The 27,736-nt window shown below is 31.4% G+C and overlaps 2 protein-coding genes and 1 long non-coding RNA gene across 4 annotated transcripts in view; all 3 read right to left on the reverse strand.

The window, feature by feature from the left end:
- The window catches only part of LOC148284451 (inactive fucosyltransferase B-like), a 43,480-nt gene extending 30,489 nt beyond the window's left edge, over nucleotides 1–12,991 (reverse strand). The window contains exons 1-2 of one of the 2 annotated variants that reach the window (XM_088239703.1): nucleotides 12,401–12,988; nucleotides 108–250 (exon numbers count right to left, since the gene is read on the reverse strand). In XM_088239703.1, coding sequence (XP_088095829.1) covers nucleotides 108–250; nucleotides 12,401–12,610 — 353 coding nt within the window. In that variant the 5' untranslated portion in view covers nucleotides 12,611–12,988. Of the gene's footprint in view, nucleotides 1–107; nucleotides 251–12,400 lie in introns of both variants that reach the window. The other variant, XM_088239695.1, reaches the window with a different exon arrangement.
- LOC148284452 (uncharacterized) lies at nucleotides 3,290–8,721 on the reverse strand. Its single transcript, XR_015824798.1, has 3 exons — nucleotides 8,516–8,721; nucleotides 4,406–4,731; nucleotides 3,290–4,278 (listed from the first exon to the last, which is right to left on the reverse strand). It is a non-coding gene; the product is annotated as an uncharacterized LOC148284452 (long non-coding RNA).
- Nucleotides 12,992–15,349: 2,358 nt separating the features above from the next.
- On the reverse strand, nucleotides 15,350–27,416 carry LOC148284453 (inactive fucosyltransferase B-like). Its single transcript, XM_088239684.1, has 6 exons — nucleotides 27,064–27,416; nucleotides 23,730–23,873; nucleotides 21,950–22,092; nucleotides 19,963–20,214; nucleotides 18,748–19,005; nucleotides 15,350–15,885 (listed from the first exon to the last, which is right to left on the reverse strand). Exons 1-6 carry the CDS (start codon nucleotides 27,268–27,270, stop codon nucleotides 15,432–15,434), a joined length of 1,458 nt encoding a protein of 485 aa, XP_088095810.1. The 5' UTR covers nucleotides 27,271–27,416; the 3' UTR covers nucleotides 15,350–15,431.
- Nucleotides 27,417–27,736: the final 320 nt, after the last annotated feature.

The raw sequence follows: 27,736 nt of genomic DNA on the forward strand, positions 1-27,736 counted from the left end.
AGGTGTGAAAGGGGTAAGGATTGTTATTAAAGGCACAAAAAATAAGAAATATGATTGAAAATGGATAAAACATGTTAGTGTTTTAAATAATACAGAATTAAATTTACTTAGTTGTTGAGAAATGGCGTATGTGTCTTTTTTCCAAGAAATCTCCGTCCTTCCAAATCAATATCTTGAATGTTTTATTATTTTCACCCGGTGGCTTAGAATTTAGGAAAAGATACTTTCCAAGACCAGATAAATTGAGATTCTGAAATAAAATAAATGAAAACATTTCTTCTAGTTTTTTTAAAATCTTATTACATTAAAGTATCAGGGTGTAAAAAGGATCTGTATAACATGATTTAAGTAGAATATTGTAAAGAAGACTCATGTGTACGTACTAAAATAATATATCGTCGTCATCGTGGAACATCGGCGGATTGGCGAAAAATTTGACATAGACCTTTTTTAATATTTTGGTTTATATTTCAGGTTTGAAAAAAAATCATGTGTATAACTAACCCAAGTATCAAAGCATATAAATTTGTCAACAATATTATGAGTTTGTTCAAATTTTTGTAGACAAGGACTGGATTCAACTCCCTGAGCTGTTATATTAACATATTACAAGAGAGATGAAGAATTTTCTATTTTTTTTAATGTTGCACAGTGTTTAAAGTGGCCACTTAAACCATTCAATGAAAGGTCATAAGCCATGTAGATTCCTAGACTTCTATACTACCTTCTCTAAAATGATCTTTATCTCTGTTGTAATATGTTAATATAATGTTGTACTTTGAGAGTTGTGACATACAGTGTCAAAAAATAATTAAACCACTCTCATGTAAAATTGAAGAAAATCACATGCGTCGTTGTTCTACGATCATGACGATATGATATTTTGTACATTATTTTAGTGTAACACATAACAAGTTATGACCGTTTTTTAAATCTACTGGTAAATCTAATTAAAATTCACAGGTAAATCTAATTTAAATTCTAGTCATTCTAGTAGCAATTCTTTTGATAAGGTAGGTACAAAAATATTTTTTTTATTTATGTATTTAATGAGTACACACCTGCGGTTAAAAAATATAAGACCTTAATTCGAAAAAATATATTTGTGCATAATCTCAAAATCTTAAAATGAATATCAAATATCAAAATATTTCAATCTCAGATTTAAAAAACACACGGTACGTACCCTATCCTAAACAATGTTTCTTTTAGAATATAATATATAATTTAAAGGAACCTGTTTTACATAATAAGAATGAAATATAGTATATAAATATATATATATATATATATATATATATATATATATATATATATATGCTCATATAAAAATAAAAATTGAATGTAAAACAAACTCCCTCTCTAAACTCAAGTTTTTACTGTATTATAGAGGTAGAAACATTTTTACTAATTATGTATGCACAATACATTTGTTATTTTATACTTATTTTGTGACCAAATTTTTTCAATAAATAAAAAAATATCGTAAGTATCTTCTACACATAAACTTATTTCATTAAAAATTATTTCTTTCTTATAGTTTTCACAAGTATTTCAATTTTGAGGCCATTTTCAACCAGACATAACTTACTATGCTAGAACGGGAATCGAAACTCGGACCTCTGATTTGGTGTCCGGAATACTACCATAACCTGTCGTGCCTATGAATAAATAAAGAAAATAAAAAAAAATGTTCAAGTTCTTCTTATTTACCTAAATATTTTGATTTTCAGACCATTTTCTAAAAATCGTACTTGAGCTGAAAAAATTGGAATCTAGTTATTTTGGAGTGGAATTTTTACCTCGGACCTTTGATCTGCGACAACACCACATTAAAAAGAAAGTCGAAATTGAAAATCAGTTAAATATTGATGTGACATAGTCAAAATGCATATTGAGGGGTTTCAATCGTAGGACAGAGAGAATGATCTTTTCCGCGAAAATAAATCTTTATGCCACAAATATGGGCAAAATGATTAATGTTACACAGTGTGTAAAGTGGCCACTTAAACCAGCCAATGACAGGTCATAAGCCATGTAAATGCCTAGACTTCCATATTCCCTTATTAAGGTATTCTCCATCCCGATTATTATTATGTTTATTATAATTTGTAAATCCTTGTAGCTTGTTTTTCGCCGATGTTATCATGTTTTAGTAGAAGGCCCTAATAAAGGGAAAAAACTATTCTTACGTACATAGGTACAAATATATTATATCGATAAATTCGGGATGTCATTGATATAAAATATATAGTAAAAACCAATCAAAACCTTATCAACAATAGACGCTATATTATCAGTGCGTAATACTATCGATCAACCTTGATGTTTTATGGCAATTTGAATCTTATCACATGTTCTTCACACGAGAAGGAATGTTCATATTTATTGCATATGACACATTAACGTCAAAAAATAATTTTATTGTAATAAAATAAAGTAAATTCCAACAATTCGAATTAATGAGTGCCAGATTATATTGCTTTTAAAATAATACAGCGAATTGGCATTACATTAAAAATCTACTTAAACATTGCCAGCATTTCATGTTTTTTTTTATTACTAATTTCATAAAAGGTACATGTTTTTTTAAGATTCTATACATATCTACTTTTACACATATGGTAAATGTTATCACTGTAACTCTCCAAAAAAGAAACTAACTCTTGTGCTTGGAGAGTGACTTACACTTTGTATTTGTTTATTGTTTATTATAAGAGTTTATATAATTTTAAATACGAGCACATGAGAAAAAAATAAAAACATAGGATATATAAAGAAAAAACATAAAACAATTATACATTCATACTAATTAAAATTAAATGTAGTCTTTACATGCGTTCAAAAAATTTCTTTAGATTTACTTTAAATTTATTTATTGATAGATTATTTTTAATAGTTTTTAGTTTAATGGAAAGATTATTATAATTTTTTACACCTTTGAAGATAAAGCTATTTTGACCATGACTTTTGTGGAATTTAGGAATTTTAATATTATGTAGGTATCTGAGTGACTTATTCATCTCAAATTCTTTGATTTTTTCTTTTTTATATATTTGTATAATATAATTTATTTTATAAAGTGCGTCTACTGTATGAACCTTAAATATTTTAAATAGACTTTCCGCATTGAATGTTGAGGGTTTCTTCAGAATTACTTTAAAAATTAATCTTTGTACTATTTTAAGAGGGTTTAATATATTGGCGTATGAACCACCCCACCCAACAATACCATATTGTAACAAAGATTGTAAAATTAAGTAATAAGCTATTTTTAAATGATCGATTTTTAAATATTCCTTCATCTAATAAATATGTATATACATTTTCTAATTCCATTGTAAAAGCCTGTTAGGTTCACGACTATTCCACAATAACGATACTACACATTACTACCATACAATATTCTGAAGGCTGTGACATTATTCCATTCAATGCATTTCAATAACTGTCAGTATTGAATTAGTAACGATTGTGATGTGTACCAAGTGTAAATATTTATATCTTATGGAAGGAACGAATCAAACGGCTCTGACGAACGTATCCTATTGTTTTACATTCGCAAAGTTATTTTTGGATATAAATAGATACAATATGCATCGAGTGACAAAACTGATAAAGAACTAACTTACAACCAAATGTAGGTTGTTATTTAGTTCATATAGTTCTATGCTGGGAAGCAGAGTTTTATTATTACCTGTACTTTTAAATTAAATTAAATTTGTGATCTCCATATTTTACTTATCGAAAAATAATATTCGTAATTAATTTTCTAATGCAAATGTGAGAATAAGGAATAGCATCCCAGCAAAAACCGGCAAAGAAAACGTTTAAAAAATATATTTGATTGATTAAATAATATGATATTATACTAGCAGACCCTCAGAGTAATAATGCGTCAAGCTATAGAGGAGCCCAAAACCATTCCATGACTATTGGGTATTATGTTAGCTACAGTTCGCAGCAAAACAATGGGCCGTACTCAGGTCAAGAATTGCCAAATGGATATTAATTTGCATTGTAAATACTTTTAAAAATTTACCTGTGTATTTATTATTGCAGGGTTATTCCAATTTATTTTCTATAATTCGCCTATATTTATTTTATTCAACTTAAAATACATGTGTGTGTTTATTTATCTATTTATTTATTCATTTTATTCACAATATACTTATGTAACATTTATTGAGACATAAATCCCAGCTCCATGGAACCAAAGTCTCGTGTTGAGGTTGTTTGCTTGTCCGTCACATCTCCGAAACGGTGAGTCGTAGCGACCTGAAATTTGGGAAAAAATAATATCTGAAGTAAATATTTTGCTATAAGGAAATTTTTTAATCAAAATAATACACAATAAATGCCAAAAATCAATGTAAATCATGGGAAAATATTATAAATCAATTACCTGCGAAAACTGACTCTTTTAACACCGTTAACGCTCCTACTGCTGCAACCAAACATACTGCAATTCACCATAGTCGATTTTTATTCATTATAACGTAAATATCCGAGTTATTTATAAACAAAGCCAAGCACAGCGACAAAAGCATCCGACAGATCCGTTATGTGTTTGTTGTTAATCAAAACAAAATGGCCATCAATTTGTTGCTAACCAACATGGCTTGCGTTATTTGAAACATAGTGATAGGGCTTCTCTATAGGTTACGCATTATTACTCTGAGAGCGCCGACGGACGTTGTCCTCCCCGAACGTTGGCTTGTCTGCTATTACCTTGGAAAAATATATTTCATTGAAAAGTACCTAGGTTCTTTTTTATAATATAATTCCAAAACCAGAAAATATTAATATTCAAATATTAAATTTAAGTAGGTACCTAGGTACTTGTTTATGGTTAAATTCCAAAACATAAAATAATTTATTTTCAAATATAGAATTATTTTTGCAAATGTCAAACTCAGTTCTTCTCACCGACAGCAGTGCACTTTATTCTTGAATGTGATTTTTTTTAATGTATTGAATGTCAGTTAATATTATTTTAGTATTACCAAAAATCCAGTAAAAAGAAATGAATGGGAAGAAATTATAAGGAATAAAAGGAAAGAATCAACAAACTTTTTTTAAACACAAAAAACAACGTCCTTTCATTTTTTTGTATATGCATTGTCGTCGATTCAAAATTCAAACCTGGTAGGTCGATGAAAAAAAGATTTATGATTCTAACTTTTTTTTTACAGATTCGATAGAAAATTTTATTATCTACGAACACGCGCGGCGCAAAGATTTACATTTCGCTGAAAACCGCACGTAAATCTGTTCAGCCGTTTAGTAGGAGTTCAGTGACATTACACGTACAGAAGAATTAAACATATAAAGATAATACAAAAAATATAAATGTGTAATGCAAATAAAATAATAACCGTAACTTTTGTCAATTATTTTGTTTTAATTTTTATTATTTTTAGCATTGATTTGAATCGTTTTAGCATCTTCCAATTAAATGACACATGTTACAAAAAAATTCTTGGTTGGGAAACTTCTAGATAGTTGGAACTTGAAACAATGAACCTATGTACATTGTAAACACAAGTTTAATAAATTAATATATGTATTTGCGTACTCGTTTTTTTAATGTATGACACACTGGAAGAATATTAAATTTCATTTAAAAAATTTAAATTGTCGCAGCGCTGTGCTGTGCAATTGTGCATAGCGTTGAGTAAACATCAATGACGCATGTAAACATTGCATCTTTTTATTTACTTATAAATTGGGTTACGTTTAAATTAATTAAAAATAAATACTCTTTGTGGCGTTATAATAATTGACCTTAAAATATTGCGTAATCAAATATGAACAATACTTATTAACAAAGGTGTCACCTTTGCTCGTCAGCAATTTGCTCTATACGAGTATTAATTTCAGCTGAAAATTGAAAATATAATAAAATAAATTTAATCAAACACGTTCAAATAACTATATTTAATCGAGGGCTACGTTTAAAGCGAACGGGTGGAACGGGGTAGTGTGTTGTAATGCTGTCCCATTGAGTTTAGATAAAAATTATCAAGTTGATTTTCAAGAATATATTATTATCTTGAATATCGGGACGCCAATTTATATCGGAAATCAACCGGGCAGCTTCAAAACACATTACAGCAATCCTTCCGTGCGTCTTGTAAATGTATAAATAAACATTTTCGCTGTTAATATTTAAAGCATCAACTTTGCGGTCAAGCATTTTATTAATTTGTACAAAATCAGTTACCGATTTTTCTATGTCTACCAGTTTTGAGACGTACCCGTCGCTTCGTCAGAACACCAATCAAATTGACTTACAAATCCCACTTTACACCTTCACCATAGCAGTTGCACAAAAACTAAAAACCAACGAGCTGACACTAACGCGCGTTACCTGCTAAAAGCATCTGTCATATCAGCACGTTAGTTTTATGTGGTTTTAAGTGGGATTTCCATGTTAGATTAATTGGTGTCCTGACGAAGAGATGGATGCGTCTCGAAACCGGTAGACATAGAAATGTGGGTAAGTGGGTATATTTAACAAACATTTTTAGTTAACATTTAGATCCGAAGTCCACAAAAATTATGTAGCAAAATAAATCATCCTGATACTTTTAATTACTTCGGTTATTCAGTCTACACTCACTTAGGAGGTTGCAAAAATTCTTGGCCATTAATACTAAATGCGCCCTTGTACAAGCATTACTACTACCCATTCTAGATTACGCTGATGTTTCCATGACTGATTTAAGCTGTGAGCAACTCGATAAACTTTAATGACTTCAGAATATGACCACATTTCTGATTATCGTAGGCAACTGAAATGGCTCAAAATTAGACAGCGGAGAGACTATCACTCCGTCTCACTTCTGTTCAATGTCCTTCATAGTCCTAACGCTCCTATATACCTGCGTGAAAAATTTCAACGCTTATCAGTTCATGGTTTACCTCTTTTTTTTTTATTTATTCAACTTTTTGTACATAATGTTATTTGTACATTGCGGGCTTATTGCCAAATGGCAATTTTTTCCAACCAACCAGTAAAATAAAAGTTTTATTTTATAATTCAAGTTACAGAACATATTCAATAGAAAAAAAAAAGATTAAAAGTTAAAAATATATAAAAATAGAAATAAACGTATTTGTTTATAAATTACCTTAAATCAAAACTATTACTTAATGGGAAAAAGGAAAAAAGCGGAAAGAGGAAAAGGAAAGGAGGAGAGATTAAGGAAGAGAAAGGAGATGTTTCTTCAGACGTGATTTAAACTGAGATAATGTAGTAACATCTTTGATGGTGGATGGGAGATGATTCCACAGTCGAGCCGCATGGACACTATATGAGTTAGAGAAGAAAGAGGAATTGTATTTGGGTATTAAGAGAGTGCCTTGAGAATGAGAACGAAGAGGTAAACCATGAACTGATAAGCGTTGAAATTTTTCACACAGGTATATAGGAGCGTTAGGACTATGAAGTACATTGAACAGAAGTGAGAGGGAGTGATAGTCTCTCCTCTGTCTAATTTTGAGCCATTTCAGTTGCCTACGATAATCAGAAATGTGGTCATATTTCCTAAGACCAAAAATGTACCTTATGCATGTATTCTGAAGTCGTTCAAGTTTATCGAGTTGCTCACAGCTTAAATTAGTCATGGAAACATCAGCGTAATCTAGAATGGGTAGTAGTAATGCTTGTACAAGAGTGCATTTAGTACTAATGGGTAAGAATTTTTGCAACCTTCTAAGTGAGTGTAGACTGAAAAATATTTTGCGGCTTAATTCATTAGTATGAGCTCGCCAGCAGAGATGTTCATCCATTAGTACTCCTAGATTTTTTACGGATTTCCTGTACTGAATATTGGTACCATTGACAATAAGAGGATTAAATGAAGGTATGTCTAGCTTACTAAGCAATCTTTGACTACCTGCAAATATAATTTGTGTTTTAGACGGGTTTATTAGTAAACCATACTCTTTTGTCCATGTTGACACGCAATTTAATGTATTAGACATCGATTCTAATGCTTCGCTGGTGTTTTCAGGTCTGCAATGAAGATATAATTGTAAATCATCTGCATAGAGATGATATGAACCTCTTCATTCTAATTCTCAAGGCACTCTCTCTTGATACCCATCCACAATTCCTTTTTCTTCTCTAACTCATATAGTGTCCATGCGGCTCGATTATGGAATCATCTTCCATCCACCATCAAAGATTACTTCCATCAAAGACTCTATTTAAATCACGTCTGAAGAAACATCTCATTTCTCTTCCTTAATCTCTCCTTTCTTTTTTCCTTTTTCCAATTGAGTACGTTTTTTTAGTACGTCAAATACGTTTATTTATATTTTTATATATCTTTAGCTTTTTAATATTTATTTTCTATTAAATATGTTCTGTAACTTGAATTATAAAAATAAAACTTTTATTTTATTGGTTGGTTGGAAGAAATTGCCATTTGGAAATAAACCCTCCAGTGTACAAATGACATTATGTACAAAAAGTTAAATAAATAATTTAAAAAAACAAACTTACTCATTTAATTTATAAAATTATTTTGTAAAAATTTATCTTCTCTCATTCTCAACCTTCTTAATTTTGATCCAGTGCTCAATCTCCTTTAGCATGTTCTACTATTATATTTACATTTGTGAACATTTTTTAATATATAAAGACTAGATGTTTTTGTGCCACTTCTTTTTGCGTATAATTTCTGTTGTTTTCACTAATAAAAATAAATAATACGGAATGAAATAAGGTGGTTGACTGCAAATTTTACTCTGAATTTAAATCACAAACAATACTTAAGCAAACTTAGATAAAGTAATCTCGCTTGTTATTTGTTTGACATTTCATGTAGAATTTTCTTAAACATTTCATAATTACTACAAATATAATTTTATACAACTAGTTTTCCGTACTAAAAAAATTGACTTACCATTTTTTTTTACACGCGTCTACTCTGACATGCATTCTTACATTTATTTATTCATTCGAAATTACACGCGTTTAAATATTAATGAACTTATTAGGGTTTTTAGGCTGTGCCCGTGTCAATCCATAATAATTAACGATAAAAAATACATAGTAAAATTAATTCAATTAAATTATAATGACATGAGATGCAATAGAATAACAATCCAGAAAAACAAAATATAAATAAAAGCATGCCAAAAAGACGATGTAAAAAAAATCAGATATTAAAATATAAATAATACAGATTTAGATTTATACAAAATAATAGTACCTATCATTGAAATTAATAGAGAAAAAAAACGTATTTGAGAAATGGTTTCGAGAAACTCACTCACTCACTTTTTCCATATTCGTGCGTCTTTTCATACACGCCTTTCGATCGTGTATGCTTTTGACATTACCAGAATTTAGATTTTGGTTTACCTAATTATGCAAGGTTCATGGCTGCCCTCGTCTTACGTCACAATTTACTATCGCCATATGAGGGGGTTAAATGCAAAACCGCCAGTTTCCATGATCACAGTTTTAAAGTAGACCAACAAACCGGCAGCAAAAAGATTATTTATTTTAAACTCAATGTGCAACTTGTGCGTGGTATAACAGGTAGCGAAAATACTATTTATTTTAAGCTTAATGTGCATATTGAACTTTTAAAGAAATATTTATTTGGCAACAGGTTTTGTTGTTTTTCCCAAAAACAGTTATCATGGACAGTGGCGGTTTTGCATTTAACCCCCTCATTATATACTTGTTATTCGTTTTTTTTTTACATTTATTTGTAAACCCTTACAGATTACATACATTTAACACATAATTTTTCTTTTTTATATTCATTTTCTAATGTTAATGAATTTTAAATTTGATTTAAATTTAAATTTTAAATATTTTTTGGAAAGGTTGTCTGAGTCTTTTCTTTAGTTTTGTCTGGTAGTTTATTTTATAATTTCAGTCCCCGGTTTGTTAGTTTCGACTGTCTTTGTCTCGTTTTAGAAAATTGGATGTGAAATTGTTCTGATATTCTCGTATTGTGTCATGATATCATTATGAAAGAAAAGAAAGAGAACAGGCAGGGTACAGGACGGAAAAGAGAATCATGGCTCGAAAACCTTAGACAATGGTTCGGTTTGCCGGATGCAGCAGCGCTGATTAGACTGGCCCAAAATCGTGAAGAATTCCGAATGATGTTCGCCAACTCCAGATAGGAGTGGCAAAAGAAGAAAAAGAAGATCATTATATCTGTCCCAAACTTGCATTCTCATCTGATTTTATCATTTATAACCATTTTGAACATTCATTTTCTACAATGTTTTTTATTCATTTACATATAACCAGTTACCAATTTTTCTATGTCTACCAATTTTCGACGCACCCGTCTCTTCACCAGGATACCAATCAAACTTACATACATATCACAACCAATGGGTTTACGAGGTAGCACTTTTTTATTCCGGTACATTTTAAATTAAAAATAATATTCCTTCACCGAGGGAAACCTTTCAACCTTTTTTTATACATGTGGCTTAAACTTTTATATACATAAATAATATACCAATAAACGTAAGTATTTCTCTTTTACCCACTTGGCTTGATCCACTCCTCAATCCATGCACAACCCATCTTAATTATTTACTTTTTAGTAGCCATTTTATATTGCGAATACTTATTAATTATGCTTGAAGAAATTAAATGTAGATTATATATTTTAATCGAGATGTAGACCAAGCGTCTTTGTCTAATGTCGTGTATCTTTGGTTCCCTTTTTAGCATCTAAGAAGAGTCTAGTTTTTCAAGCATTTTAATCGCATTTATCTGCTTTCAACCTTCGTCTTCAGGTTTCATGTTTTAACTAAAGTATTTAATGAAAAATTAACTAAAGTACACTTTACAAATACTCGGCGTATCAATACAATATTTAATGCTTTATCACAATGGCATAATACCAATTACTAGAAGAAGCATGTTATCTTCACCCGATTAGATTATCAAATAAATTTATTTTAACCTTGGATTTATTGGAGATTTTAATACGTAAACGATATAAAAATCTATCTTTATCAGTTATTTTGATTTAAATTAGTTCAATTGTAATTTTATAGATTAAACATTCATTTTTAAATCGTAATTCAGCCTGCAGCTTAATAATATATAATTATTTGATGAAAATTTGTGTAATGTATAAAAGTTCATTCAATTTGGTACTATTCCGCAAACCATATAATGTTTTGCGGAAACTTTACACTATATTGATTGTGACAAATACCATAAAAATAAAATTTAGGTTATTTTCAGAAAATGGTGTACAAAACAAAAAATAACTTATCTTGTTTTTGTTTTGTACACCATTTTGTGAAAAGGACCTAAATTATATTGTAATGGTATTTGTTGCAATCAATATAATGTAAAATTTCCGCAAACAAAGTTTTGTGAAATATCCATTTAAAGTAAACGAAAAATGGCCTTTTTAATAAAAACATATAAAAGCACCATCTATGAATAATTAGTTTCACATTTCGTTTTGAATCACCTTAAAATGCATGTATCTTGATGAAATGCCTAGAAGGTCAAAAGCTGTACATATCTACAAAAATTTAGACATACTGATATTATTTTTTTAAATCATTCAATTTAACATTTGTCTGTTGTATAATAAAATCAGCACGCAGTTTGAACATTTGACCTTGAATAATCAGCTGTTAAGATCAAGATCAATCGAGACACAAGTTATTATTTTTATTATTTTTGCATATTTTAAACCCATGTAGAATAATAGATTGAGTTTTTTAACCGTCGTTTCTTGGTGGAACTGCATTTAAATTATAATAATTATAGCACGAATAACAGTCTGACGATGTCGGTTACGATGACCCGGTCACTGGTAAAAAATATAAATAAAAATTGAATAAAACTATGTACGTATTTTTATTACCATGTGCAATAAGTTTTAGGACTCTGTTTTTCCCCTTATCTTTTGGGGATTGTTAAATCATTCCCCTTTAAACAAAATATTATTTCGTATAACTTTAAAATTAACAAAATTACCGTTTTTATACATGTTTTTTAAATTTTTATCATAGAATCTCAAACCACCAGCCAATTTAATATTTGATGAATTTAAAAAAATCACGCAATTAAATTTGTTCAGTCTATGTATATAACATAATACTTTTACTTTGATATTCTGCCGCACCATTAAGATAGTTTAAACTAAAGTATAGGTATTTTGAAAATCTGTATTTAATCATGTTACCCCTTTTAAAAGGATTAAAAATATCACAGTGAAATCGTATCTCCAATCCAATCGTTTGTTTACGGTATCAATAAAAATGATAAATTTGTGTGTTTTTTACATAAAATATAAATTAGTGGTTACAAGTAGTTAATAATAAATAAACGAGTGTTACAACATATGATCTTATAAATGTATAAATAGTCAATTTGGCATACCTTAAGTCCAGCGATGAATTCCTTTACTATCTCTGAATGTTTTTTCGTGAAAAACTCAGAAAATTCTAGATTTTTCGCCGGCGTCAGAGCGCTCACGGCGCCCCTAGCGAGAGGCTTGTAAAGAAACACTGTATCTGAATACATTACTAAAACTAACGTCATTAATATTGCAAATGACACACATACGATAATCACTCTCTTAATATGCATTTTTAGGTAATTAAGATTACTTCACAGACACTTATTCCCAGCGAGCGACAGTTTTCATCTAAGGAGCGCTCGGTAAATTGCCTGAGATAATCTGATACAACTCATTTTCCTTTATCTCTTCTGCCACTTATGCTATCCTGGTACAAATATTGGTCGTAACTTTTCCACGTACAAAAAATCCATAAAATGATTTTAAAAAACACGTCGAAATGCAGTTAAAATTATAAAATGCACTCTCAGGATCATTAGCTCACATAAAATAAATTGGTAAATCACCTTTAATTGTTTTATATCGTAACATTTTTATATTTTTATTGTTGTCTTCAAGTATAATAAAAAATATTTTAACTCCCATAAATGTATTTAATGGATAATAATGATATAATCATACATATTTTGTTAGATCTTGAACGATATTTGATACACTGCTCAATTTTAACTCGACATGTTCTTTTTCGTAAAAAAAAATGTGTTCACATAGGTTCATATTATGATAAATTAAAATACAGTAAAGTAAGTTTACGCGATAATTAATAATGTTAAAGATAAAACACCACACAATTTATGTAGAATTTAAATTCAAATAATAAAATAGCTTTATTAGCAACGAGAAATATAATTCAATAGTTCAATCGTGCTGCGCGATAAATATTGTTTTTAATACTAACTCGCTATGCCATGGAAAGTAATTTATTCGTTTTATCTTATCAAATCATTATCAATTTATCACTTATCACGATCACAGTAACCACTTTTTTTATAGAAAATTATTGATAGGTTTCAAAAAGTCCATTTATATTTTCTCTGGATTTTCTAATTATGTGATTAATTAATTAATCCACAGTTTTAAATTAAAAAGGTAAGAAACACTTTGTTTTTTATACGGGGACAGTAACTGATTACAGTTGTAAGCAGAACAGAGAATTATCGATTACAAGCAGGACATTTACTTATAAACACGTTCAATACAGGACATTACCGTCCGAACATTATTGTCTTTTGTATTAAGAGTTGTTCTTGTTTTCCCGATCATGCAGGAAAAAAAATTACCTTGTCAGTGATCCTTTCTGTCAACGACAATTACATTGAATATAAAAATATAAAAATCATATACATAACATTCGTAGTTTTTTTAGTAAAAATTAAGTAAAACAACTATTTTTAATGCTTAACGTGTTTGCAAAAAATCATTGTATCTCCTAGTAGTGTAATTGAAAATATATCTGATCTAAATTGTTTACAACAGAGAAAGATAACATTTTTGAGAAGGGCTTATGACCTATCACCTTGTCTATTTACCTAGACTTCCATATTCCCTTCTCAAAAATATTTCCCCCCTCTGTTGCAATAATTTAGATCTTAATAAGTCTCCAAGTATTTTAATCTAGCTTGTCTACAAACATTTGGATGCACCTAAAACAATGATGAAATATTACAAATGTTTCAGCAACAATTAGCTAGGTGTGTGCAAACAAACGCGATGTTATTCAGCATTAATAAACCCATATTTTAAACGATTTACGGTCAATGCAGTTTCCTTTTATTCGGTTTGAAAAAATATATATGTTATGGAGGAGACTTGAAATGATCTAGGAGAAATAATTTTTAAAATAAAAATATTTTTAAAAAAAATGTAAGTAAAACAAATAGGGGCCATACAACATAGACGTAAATGCATTAAAAACGGAAAGATAAACTTTGCCATATTTGACACTTCATGCGCTTACGCGATAGCTTTCTTGAGAATCTAAAATAATGGAAAAGAGAAAAAATCCATATTCACTTTTATACTTCAAACCAGATATGGTTTTGTATGCGGCAGTGGGTTAAGTGTACAATTTTGCCGTAAAAACTATGGGAAAACGTATATAAAGGGTGAGGGGTTAGGGGTGTAAAACCCTCCCCCATCGCAAGGTTGATTACACTAGATATAATGAATTTCAAAAACCCCATGTGAGATACTTAAAAAACAAAGCAAGGTCAGAGTACATCCATGGGAATATTCGGTTCCCATCGAGCCATTCTATTGGCGGGGTCTACGTTCATGGCGCACGTAAGCAATGCGGTCAATATATCTACGAATATATATTCATACGATCTACGCAATACAAAAATTAATTATAAAATTTATTTTCAAAAAACCGTATACGTTTTCCACTGTTCAGTTATTAAAAAAAATTCATGTTTTAGATATCAAATTGTTATACCAAAAAAATTGTTTGCTTTTAATACAAAATAAATATTATTGTTTCTACGTCACAAAACGTAAGTACGCGACCTAGAACAAGTGGTAACATCTTGATTTCCGAATGAAAAACAACTACAGCACAACATCATTATACTTACAGAGGAATATTATTCTTTGATGAAAGGAACAAAGAAAATTAAAAGTGCCGTCAACACAACATATTTAAGAAAGAAGTGAAAAGTTATATTTATAATTATTTTTTGATAGTTGTTACGTCAAGGTTCGTTACGATGTTCAAAAAAAATCGAATGGTTAGGAACAAAGTTAAAAATTAACATGAATCGTGACGTATTAGGGGCGCGGTCAATGCAATGACCGTTTTTGTGGGAAATCAAAAATACAAATTTAAAAATATTTTTTATGCTACTAATAAGTGTCAATTTTTTTGTTGGACTGTATTTCATAAACCCATTTTAATAAAAAAATGTAAAAAAAAAAGTGATATTTCCCTATTGTGAAAAATTAAATTTCGAGTATTCAAAACAAAAGAGTACATTAAAACAATTTATTTTTAAAATAATACAACACACTTAAATTAAATCAGTTCTTTAAATAATTTCAAAATAGAAAGTTCTATTGGCAGTTTGGGTCGGGGTTCAAAAAGCGCCCTAATTCCGAGTACCCATAAATTTTTGGTTCTTGACTATTGTAGTTTAGCGCTTCACAAAGTCTGCAGTAGTGAAAAGATGGAGCGTTGAAGTATCCATGTTCATTGACAACTTCTAAATGTCTTCTCCAGTCGTGCAGCTTCAAATAACTGTCTTCAAAGGTGGAGTTTATGCGTAAAATGTATTCGGCCAAATCTTTCGGCGTGGCGAACTCATAGACATTAATGTACGAATTTGGGGGCAGGATGACTTTCAGAACATCTTCTCTCGACCCCATTATAACTGGTACGGCCCCCTTTCGGTATGAGTGGGCAAACGTTTTTTCAGAGATGTATTCATCGCAGTTCGAATTCTCAAACGACAGATAAAACAGGTATCGGTCGAGCAAAGGGCAATCGTCTCCGTATGATCCCGGGCAGCTGAAAATTAATATTTTGCTATTTCAAAATAAATCAATTAATGGTTTGGGTTTTTCTCATAGATTAAGATATGAACTGATAAAGATATTATTTTTCTCGTAGATTAAGATATGAACGTGACAAATCACTTTTTGAATAATTGTTCCTCAAATAGATTTAATTTTATAATAATGATACCAGTCTCCATGTCGCGAAAGCAATGAAACCGGTTATTTGAAATTTATGGTTTCACTCGTCTTTTATTTCTACGACTATATTTATTCATTTTTTTTTTTAATGTTTAAATTTATTTATTAGAGTATGTTGCCGACGTAAAGCACCTAGATCAACTTGGCGGCCCTTCCTGGGGCTTTTAAAATAATGTAGCATAGGAGCTTCAGTATGTGTAAGCGAGGTACCACCTCCCCAATAAAGACCGGTATTTGTCACTTTCGGGGGTGGTCATCGCCATACTGAAGCAGATATAGATCAGGAATCGTAATAATATTACTGTCTGCCTATGTTACATATTATCGATTATTCTATATGAGTGTTGATCGCCGCGCGGTCGGCGGGGAACTGCGGCCGGGTAGCGGGAGGGAGGGGACCTTATACGTGGCGCGAGAGAGACCGATAGAGCCGGCGAATGTGCTCGCTATCTCTCTCGCCGCGTGATTGGTCAACCTAGTACCGCCCGCTATTGGCCTAGCACCGCCGCCGCACGGCAAAATATATTGTATATATAGCCCCGCCGGGCAAATAATAAACTAGTCAACTCGTCACGCTACTAAGGGCTTTTACTCTCCACCTCGTCTCCCTGCCTCGCTTCAAACCGGACCTCATCGCCACCTGGAATATTCGAACACCGCTACCCCCTGAACTTGGAACTCGGATACTCTTTGGATTGGATTTTGGACCCCGGATAATTTGGACCCTTGGCTACTTCCCCGGAACACACCCCGCCGTTCCCGCCGACGGAGAGATACCGGCCTTACAACCCGGTTGCCTGATTCAGGATTGCGGCCGCCAGTGCTACTCACTAGCGACCCCGCAAGGGATCTCTAGGCAGCGATACCTCCCCCGGAGCTTATCGTTCGTCGGCCGAGGCCCGCCTACGCCCGGCCGCTCTGCGTTGACATCAGCACCGACAGAAATACAGTTCTTGTGACGGGCGCGATTGCTACGGAAGCCAGTGATCCGCCGCGTCTGTTACAGAGTATAAAGATGTTAATCAAAGAAAAACAAAAAGAATAGAACCCCCTAAACCGTGAAACCTGCTAGTCAGCGGTTTTTTTTTCTAAATGTTATTTGTTTTATTTTTATTTCCGTAACTATAATACTTTAAAAAATATATATTTATATCTCAACGTGTCAAAAACAAAATTCGTGCTAAGTCAAGACTAGCAAATAAAAATAATAATAACATTGAAAATGCTTGACATAAACTACAATAAATAAGTAAATAAAATTACACTCCAAATCATTTACCATTACAAGTATATTTACGTATTCTCGAACAAAACGTAATTTTCCTTTTCGTTCTGATGATGATGATGATAAATAATCTAATCAGTGATACTAGATATGATTAATTATTTTTATTTATTTATCTTATTTCTTTTCAATACTTGATTTTGTAACTATCATTGATTTTACTTTACTTTTATATTAAAACAAACATTTTACTTCGACCCTACCAGGAATTGAATCTGGGACCTCAAGTACAATAGGCAAATACGCCAATCACTACATTACGATGCGGATTTATCTCCGTTCAATTTCCTTTTTCAGGATTTTTACCTGAAATCGCGCATGGAGTCGAAAATACTAGTCCGTCATGATTATCTTTTAAGAAATCCGAAATTTTTGTCACTATGGCTGGAAAAAAGTGACCAAATAGCAAAATGCACACGACCAATATATCAAAGATTATTAATCCGTTTAGCGATGAATTGTTATGTTTGTTGTTTGCTCGGAGGAAAGCAAAGACAAATTTTGAAAGAAAAAAAAAGACAAAGGTATTTTTAATAAGAGGAGATTATACAAAAAAGTCAATCAATATGATGGCTAATGGCTAACAAAAAAGTTTTTGAAAAAATATTTCGACCCTGAGATACCCTCCTTGAGCCCGGAATGGTTAAAAAGCTTGAAGCATAAAATAATAAGTGAATTTAAAATATTTTTTATTATTTAAATTTATTTCAACAGAGAGTGAAAAAAAAATTCTGAGCCAATGACAGGTCATAAGCCCTGTAAATGTCTAGACTTCCATATTCCCTTCTCAGAATTTTTTTTCCCTCTGTTGAAATAAATTTTAATATGAACAACTCCCTAGGGAGGAAATCCAGCCACTCTGCAAGCATTTGGACAAAATCAAACATTGTTGAATTACTACCTGGTAAAAGAAGAAGTATAAAAATTGGAAAATTGTTTTCAGGCGTTGCCTAGTAGGTGATTTGGTTCAGCCGGATGAATCTCACCCACGTGATAAAGGTTTCAGCTCTTCACAAAAGTCAACAGATGGAAGAGTTTAGGAAATGTGGATGTTCAAACATGGGCAGAATGGTGAATGTTACACAGTGTGTAAATTGGCTACTTAAACGTAAGTAAGTAACGTAATGTAAGGTGATCAGTCTCACGCTTTAGGCGCCAAGTCAGGGGCCTCATGCATGGCAGGCGAACGTGGCAACCAACTACACTACGAGGCGGACTTATCTCAAAATCGATTTTCTTATTCAGGATTTCGAACTGAGAATAGTCATCCACTCGTCCAGAATTCTGGTTCTATTTCCCGGACAAAGATAAAAGTTCGTACTATATAAAATTTTCCATTTTCAATTATTTCCTTGCTTCGTTTGCTAAATGATTTGCTTTTTAATTTACCTATTTTTTAGTGTAGTTCCGCAACCTCCATACAAATCCACGTCCATATATTCTTGTAGTTCCTTCAAATACTCGAACCTTTTGTTACCAGCTCCACAATTTGACATCAATATGGCGGCTAAGACATCGCGCCGCTTGATATTGGCATTAGGGACCATCGCTGTAAATTTGGACTGGAAATTAAAATTGCCATCCAACTGAATCGGAGCTTTCAGGGGTAAAGTTCGACCATATGGGACAGGAATATCGGAATCAGCTCTGAAAACATTGCTTCAATTAAAACAACTGATCTTTCTTTGACTTGAAAAAGGTTTCTTTGGAATAGGGAAATTGATAATAATCATAAGCCGAGTGCAAAATTAACAGTATTTAGACGTGAATTTTTCTCAAAAAGATAAAATCAGTCAGAAAGCATAAATTAATGACATCGAAATTCGCTAAATATATAAAATAAAACACAATTATCAGGATATTATTATGATAATGGTTTCAATCTTTTAAAGAAGATTTTTTAAATTAAAAATTATATTTCAAGCGCTTAAAATTTATGGAAAAATCATTTTTAAATCCTAAAAAATATCCTAATGTATGCGAAATATGTACTTCAAAAATACAATTAATTATTCAAATCCATTTTACATGTTACTATTGGTATATGGATATTGTGGAGAAAAGTTTTTAGTAAAATTGTTAAAAAATATGTTTTTACAAAAAAGCGATAGTTTTAGCCTTGATAATTGTGACGTCAAGATCTGTGACAATGTTTTCTTTCAATTTAAATGGTCGCAAACAAAGTTCAAAATTTAACCAAATCGTGGCGTATTAGGAGCGTGGTCAACGCAATGAACCGTTTACGTGGGAATTTAAAATCATTCATTCAACAATATATTTTATGCTACTAACGAGTAGGAAAAAAAAATTCTCTGCCGTATTTCATAGACCTTTATCAATTTAAAACCGTATAAAAAAGGTTTTCATTGTGGTTTCGGATGTGACAGGGTTTAAAGAACACTTGTATATTATTTACATTTTTATAAAAATAAAAAAAACAACATATATCTTTGCATTACGACTAGGGATTCAGATTGCATTATCAATTCAAAAGCAGATGTCAATATTATGTCATGGCTACAACAGCACTATTAATATACTTAATGTGATAATTGGGCGTCTTCGTCTGTTGTGGTGTAAAAAAAACGATAAAACTCATCTTACTTGTAAGTCATAGACCAGTTAAAAATCCCCACCAAGTCCGTCCAGGGTCCTATTCCCAGAGTAAACGCGTTATATGGACTTTCATCATTTATAAAGACCCAACGCTGCCCTTCTGGTCTCGTCGTATTGGGGAGACTTGCAGCACCCTGCAGACGATGGAGCAAGACTGCTACAGCATCAGCGTCTGCCAGAGAACTATCGTCATAGTCCAAGTAACAATTGTTCACAGAACAGTTCTCGAAAGGATCGTGTCTGTAAAAATAACACAATACTAATGGAATTACGTTATGTAAGTTATCTACCTACATTATATTTTCACAGACCAGTTAGCGAAGAAACTACACATAATAGCGATACAAATGAGTTGATTCGAGGATATTTTAATTGCTCTTTAGCAATGCAAGATTGTATTTTTAATTAGTTTCGTGTTAAATAAAATTTTTATGTAATATCAATGAGGAACTTCAGCCCTAGGGGAAATTGGATACAAAAAAAGTTTTCTTGCGCGGTGTAAAAATTAGAGCATTAAATTGAACTGCAAACATTTTTGAAAATGTACGGAAAAATAATAAAAAATATTTTGATAAAAACGCACTACTTTGAATGACGTCACTGGTTCATGTGAATCAACCTATGATCTGAGAGATATGGAAAATTTCCGGTCCGCTTGTCGCTTCTGGACCAATGGGAAGAACTGAATGAGAATAAGCGGAAATGAACCTCTGACGTTATACGCGGAGTTATTTCAGAAATACAAAACTTTAAAAAAATCGTAGCGCTGATAATACGATTTATGAAAATTTAAAAGAAAAATTGACTTAGTTTAATAGTATATAAACAAATAAAAAAAATATTAAAAAACCACAGAACTTCCTCATTGAAGACTTTGTTTTCAAAACCTAAAATGTCAGAAAATAACTATTTTTCAGGAGACTGTTAAAACTGTTTAGCGTTGCTTTACTGAGGTTAATGAAAGAAAATCATATATATTATGAATTAAGCTGTCGTAGGGCGGGGTGCGAACCTCGGACCTTCTCTTGACTATACTTAATATCATGACACAAAATACTTTTTTAAAGAAGATACTTAGAGGTCTGGGAAAGATCGACTAAAAATATTTACAATGCGAATATTGATGGATGCAGAAATAGAGAAAAACCAAAAAGACATACATATTTAACAAATACTTTAAGATGTCAAAAGTCGGAATAATCGGCGGAATAATAATGTAGAGGAAGCGAGATCTGTATGCAAAGATAGAGCGATGTGCGATGGCGCTGCCTATGGGGGAAACGGTGCGATGGTTTGTTTTTATGTACTTGGAGGTACTACGAAAAATTCAAGAAGCGATTAAAACTTTGCTGATTCGGTAATTTAAGGGAATTTTTTTTGTAAAAAACTGTTGTATGAAGTCACGGAAAAAGGATTATAAAATCATAATATGAAAAAATGTACTTCGTTATTTTAAAAAAAAGTCTTCAATTTAATTAAGCATCTTTTTGTAACTTGTAAAATACCAGTCAAAGATAAAATGTTAATGTTTCATATTAATTTTCTAAGTAGCTCATGAAAGTGGCAATCCTTCGGATTTATCCGTTAGACTTGGCTCTTTAGGTCTAATGAACGAAGAATAAATAAAAAAAACTTATTGTTGGATATGTTATTTTACAGTAGGAAAAAAATATATCTGTATAGACATAGACTAAAGCAAACTGGCAGTGATAGAAGCATTATTTATTTATTATTTTTGATCCCTAAAACTATGAGGTCTTGAGCCCTGTGTTGAGTTGGGATACAAAGTAATGGAAAGAAATAGACGTGAATTTCAAAAGTGCGAATTTTCGAGAGAAAGGTTTTAAAATAATAATTAAAAATATTTTTCCAAGTTGCTTTACAAAATACCATAAAGCTCTTAGAACGGATACGAAAGAGTGGTAGAGAAAGAAAACAGTTAATATTTCTCTATTGGGTAAGGGCTTTCAATTACCTTTCAGAGTGAAAATAGTACAAATGCCGATTCTCCATGTAAATCCCAATTTTCCAAATCAGAATCTTGAACCGTTTCGACCTTTTCTCTGGTGGTGGCTCATTAAGGAACATGTATCTTCCGACTGCGGAGAGATTGAATTGCTAAAAAATAAAGACACGTTTAGAATCCTTTCTAGTATTTATATTACGTTAGATTCTTGTCAGAATATTACCATTATAAACATCATTAAAGTTATAAATGTTAACTCACCAATTAAATTAAATTCAAACAAAAGAACTTTAATATAAAAATTGTTTTATCTTTTTGTGAGAATCTCCCAATATTAATTAATTCTTAAAATTGATATTTAAATTCATTCTTTAATATATCAAAATAAAATCACTTTGTTTTATTTACCACTTATATTTTTATAACAACCAACTAGTTTCGGCAATACTATGCCTTCTTCAGGGTTGATTACAAACTAACAAAATAAATATACAATTTTAATATATTAAATAATAATGTTCCATAAAGTAAGTGCTTCAAAAAGAGAACTGAACTGATTTATTGCCACAAACCAAAACCAAATAATGTGGTCACTGCTCACATTGCGACAGTTGGTAGATTTAGCTTCGCTTCAGTAAATGGATATATTTTTCAAACATAACTTAAACAAGAAATAGCGTTCCTGCTCCTGTCCTTAAGTACACAGAAAAGAATCCAAATGGTTTTTACATTGATGAAATTTCTAGAAATTACATGTCCCGAAGTTGCATGCTATGCGGTACACCGGCTAATGAGCTACATATTAACATATCGATATTCAGACATCCAGCTAAATATTTAGTCTTATAAACATAAATGCGGGAGTGGTTAAATAACTACTCGAACTAATCTGCGAGTAAAAAAAAAACCTAATAAATCGTAAATAAATTTGTGCTTATTCGAGTGAATTACGTCAAACGATGGAGACAGGAATTTCTCTCACACCCTCCAATCACACCGCTTAATTACTAGAGGTTTCTTTATATAGCCGATATAAGGAAATTGACAAAATTAAAACATTTTAAAAAAACAACTTAATTACGCAATCAATTCAAAGCCGTGCCTACTTCTCGGGACCTTTAATTATCATCAATGTTGGACATGGGGGTGCTTCATGACATACTCAGTGGACGCCTTGATAGTCCGGCTCTTTTGTCGGAGTTATCATTAAATGTCCCCGGCTACCGCACCCGTCACACGTCGAGCTCTCTATTTCATGTGCCAGCAGTTCGTACGAACTATGCCCAGAACTCTCCACTTATACGTTTTGCTAGTGAATATAATTTGAACTTTCCCCTTATTGATCCATTTGATTGTAAAAAAATAACATTTAAAATGCGCGTCTTAAAACATACTTTTTTGTCTTATACTTAGTTTCAATAATAAAGTTTTATTTTATTTTATTAAATTTTATCTCTAATTCTCAATATTTTATATATATTTATATTTTCGATACCTGACACCCTCTTTCCAATATAACACCCACACACCCACCCTCTCACTCACTTACACTCACACAAACACACTAGTATGTATTGTACGTGTATTTAATGTATTTCTGTGGATATCTGTCATTGGTTTTATTCTCTGTATATGTTATTTGTTATATTTTTATTACATGTATTACTGTTGATATCCCCAATAAAAAAATAAAAAAATCTGTTTTGCAAATTGTATCTGTTGTCTTAGTGTGCTTTATTGGAAATTTTTATTTATTTTTATGTACTAATAAACAGTAAATTTTTGTTACCTTTCTTTGATTGAAGTACTCATTGATGTACGTCTCGTGTTGATCCACTTCCGTAGTATACGCATAACGCTGAAAGTTTATTTCTCCTGAAGCTGATGGCAGACTCTTCACATCAAGCACAACACTTTTTGTCGATTTGTCCGACTTAAAATCAAAAAGGGTAATAATTAAGTGCTAAATAAACCGCTCCCTGTTACGATATAAAAAATAAAATAAAACTTTCTGGGCAAACAGCCATTGCTGATGTGCCTGGGTATACGAAAGGATTTGCATATTTTTTTTACCGGAATATCATATAATATAAATAAAATATAAGGATGTTATTTTATCTTTTACACATTTTGCCTCTGCGATATATTTTCTTTTTGAAAAATTATCCAAGCCGTTTTTTATTGGTTTACTCAAGTTAATTATTTGGCAATTTATTGCAGTCTAGAACTATCCTGCTAAAAAATTAAGGGTATATATGAAATAGGGGGCGATATTGCTTATATATGTATGTAGATCTGTTGGTTTTCCAAATAAAATAAACTGTCATTATTTTTTAGTAGACACTTAGACGAAAACATAAATCAATATTAATACCCGTATTCAGAGACGAATCTCAAAGTGAGGAATGTACATTCTTACCTCATATGCGGAGGATAGTAATAATATTATTATACCTGACTTTACATCACAAAAGTGAAGAGACGGAAGAGTTGAGGAAATGTGGTGAATGTTACACAGTGTGTAAAGTGGCCACTCAAACCGGCCAACGACAGGTCATAATCACCGTAAATGCCTAGACTTCCATATTCCCTTCTCGAAAATGTTTTCTCTCTCTGTTGCAACAAATGTAGAAAATAATAGCTGCTTGTGTTCGATCAGTTTTATAGTTTGTGTTAAACCATAACATTTTTTTCAAGTTGGAAAACGAATGTATATAATATATATGTGCAGTGGATATACAACAGACAATAATGTTTAATGATGACGTAATATTATCACAATAAGACACGTTTTTACAAACCATTTACATTTTAAGAATGTTATTTTTGTTCTATTATTATCCTTTTTTTAAATAAATTATGACTACTGATTTTGAGACTTATCCGTCTCTTCATCAGGACATCAATCACACTAACAGGATAATTCCGCTATACGCCTTCACCGTAATAGTTGCTCAAAAAGGTGTATGGGGGGTAGTAGTATGTATATAATTAGTGGAATTAGCGTGTTAGGGAATTAGTGTCCTGATGAAGAGACGGGTACATCTGAAACTCGTAGACATAGAATTGTCAATTAGTGGTTGTATACAAATTTTTACTCGTACTTACATTTGTTGAAATATTTTACCACAAAGTTTATGCTTTAAATTAAAACATTATATTATAATTATTTTAAGCATTAACTTTGTGGTCAAACATTTTTCTATATTTTTTAGCAACAACAATGGTGAAAGTGTATAGTGGGTTTTGCATGTTAGTTTAATTGGCGTCCTGACAAAGAGACGGTACGTCTCAAAACCGGTAGACATAGAAAAGTCGGTTAGTGGTTATTTACAAATATTTAAAAACATTTAGTAATATTAATTCATTTTCGATGTTTAGTTTAGAAAGAGGAACATTTATTTAACAATGCACCGTTGAATGGAATGCGGAATATTTTTGGGAAGTAGGTGGTTGGATGAGTTTTTAATGACGATATCCGTGTAGTTGGCTTTCGGAAAATGTTAAATTCGAATCGATTATTGATTAAATCTAGAAAATTTAATTTGTATTTTTGGACTTTAGGTGAATTTAATTTGAAGTCCATTGACGTTCTGTTCCAGTCGAAATAGAAAAAACATCATCGATGTACCGTTTCCATTAAAAGACATTTATAGTTAAAATATTTTTGAATATTAATTGATTAATTAATATGTATGTTTACACTTCCCGTATGTTTTATCACTACTCGATACGGGCTTTTGGTCCCATGGAGTTTGGGATACGTTATTATTTTATGAAATATTGGTACCTTTGTAATAAATGAAATATTAAAAAAAAAACATATCATGTCAGCTCAAGTTAAGTTTTATAAGTATGAAATGCAAGTAATAAAAACAGGAATCTGCGAAGAACATGTAAGAAGTCTGAGTTTTAAATTTTATCTCGATTTTTTAGCGCGGTTTTTAATACTATGTATGGAGTATCTTGATGTATGGCTGCGAGACATGGTGCCTATCCCAAAGAGATAAACGGAGACTAGAGGCTTTTGAGATGTGGTCCTATAGAAGACTACTAGGAATTTCCTGGAGAGACCACATTACAAATGAGGAGGTTCTCCAAAGAATCGAAGGTAGAAGGCACCTGCTCAGGACCTTGTCCGAACGGCGAGCGAGATGGATCGGCCATGTAATACGTCAAGAAGGCCTCCTGCATATCATAATGGAGGGGATGATCGAGAGGACAAATTCTAGGGTACGCCCACGCTGAGAGTACCTGGAGGACTTGTCAGAGGACGTGCGCTGCTCATCATATATTGACTTTAAAAGAGCCGCACAAGACAGGGAGGAATGGAGGAGAAGAAAAATAAAAAGAAGAAAGTAATTGCTGCCAGCCAATCCCAGGATTGAGACCAGAGAAGAACATTTAATACTATTAGAAAATGGCCCCACACTTGAAATATTTGTTATTTCAATTCATTAATTATGTTTACATATTGTTTGCATTATTATTATACCTACATTTTTTTAAACCTTGTAATACAATTGAAGACCTCTTTTTAAAACCGTCAAATGTCTAAAATTTTCCAAAATCATATTATTTGATTTTATTATTATATGTCTATGAGTCCATAGCCAAATATTTTTAAAAAAATCACAAGTACCTCAAATTATTATTTTGTGCATACTGGCGTGAAATATTATTATTAGGTCCCTTTGCTTTGATACTTGGGTCTTGGTTTATATAAGAATAATATAAGGTCTAGTATGTTATGTCTCGTCAGGTTATAAATAATTATACTAAACTACGTATTCATTATAAATGTAAATATTTATTAACTTGACTTATGAATTTTATATTAATTACGATAATTAGTTTTTTTTATATGTAACTGTGTTTCTGTGTTATTTATACGAATAACGTAAGAATAATTTTAAAAAAATAAAACCATCAAGTAATGGGCTGAGCCACAGTAGATGGGAACTGTGCAAGCCGAAGGGCAAAGTATGTTGGAATGAATCCCTGGAATTTTTTTAGTATTCGTGCAATTATTAAATTTAAAAAAATATTGTTTGAGAAATCAAAAACATTTCAATAGAATTAATAAAAATATTCGATTTAGAATGTGATGTAAATTAGGGTACCTTTCTGCCATCGAAGTATTCGTCGATTTTTGTCGAATGGTTGCCGTCAAAGTTCGCCATCAAGTCGTAATTATCAGCCAAGAAGCCAACCACGTCTCTTTTTCTCAAAAAATTATCCAAGTACACTTCATCGGAATAAATGAAAAATACAAACGTTATTACTACGGCCAACGAACCACACAATGCTACCGCTTTGCGTAAGCGCATTTTCCAATCAATAACTTATTTATCAGTTTTAAACCATAATAAAATAGATAACAGGAAAACTTTTTTTTCACATTAAAAAATACGCCGCGACCTAAAATAAACAGTATTTAGAAGTACACGTTGCTCATTCCACATAGATAGGTACTGAATTATTTATTCGCCTTTTATCATTTGCAGTTGGTTTTTGAAGAGTAAATATTGATCAATTGATTTATGAACAAGAACATGCTTAAAGTATTTTATTGGAACAGAACGGCCAATGAAAATGGAAGACACAAGTAGATTCAAATTATTTATTTGATTACATGTAGGGTTGCCATAAAAAAAACCTTCCTTCCCTTTTTATTTTGATGGACATTTTTACCTCGCTACTGAAAAAGTTAAAAACTCCGGGGAGCTCTAGACAGATAGGGCCTTACTTATAAACCTGACGTAAAGTTACGCCTAGGCATATTTGTAAAATAAG

This window comes from Micrasema longulum, unplaced genomic scaffold (assembly GCF_059751315.1).
Source record: "Micrasema longulum isolate JH-2025_06_02 unplaced genomic scaffold, ASM5975131v1 h1tg000117l, whole genome shotgun sequence".
NCBI lineage: Eukaryota > Metazoa > Arthropoda > Insecta > Trichoptera > Brachycentridae > Micrasema > Micrasema longulum.

Excerpts from the sequence above, each read along its gene's own strand:
- LOC148284453 (XM_088239684.1), bottom strand. The coding sequence starts at position 27,270 with ATGCGCTTACGCAAAGCGGTAGCATTGTGTGGTTCGTTGGCCGTAGTA. Across the intron at positions 22,093-23,729 it reads AGTACTTCAATCAAAGAAAG|CAATTCAATCTCTCCGCAGT; the intron begins GTAACAAAAATT and ends TTTATTTTTTAG. Across the intron at positions 15,886-18,747 it reads GGAACTACACTAAAAAATAG|CTGCCCGGGATCATACGGAG; the intron begins GTAAATTAAAAA and ends ATTAATTTTCAG.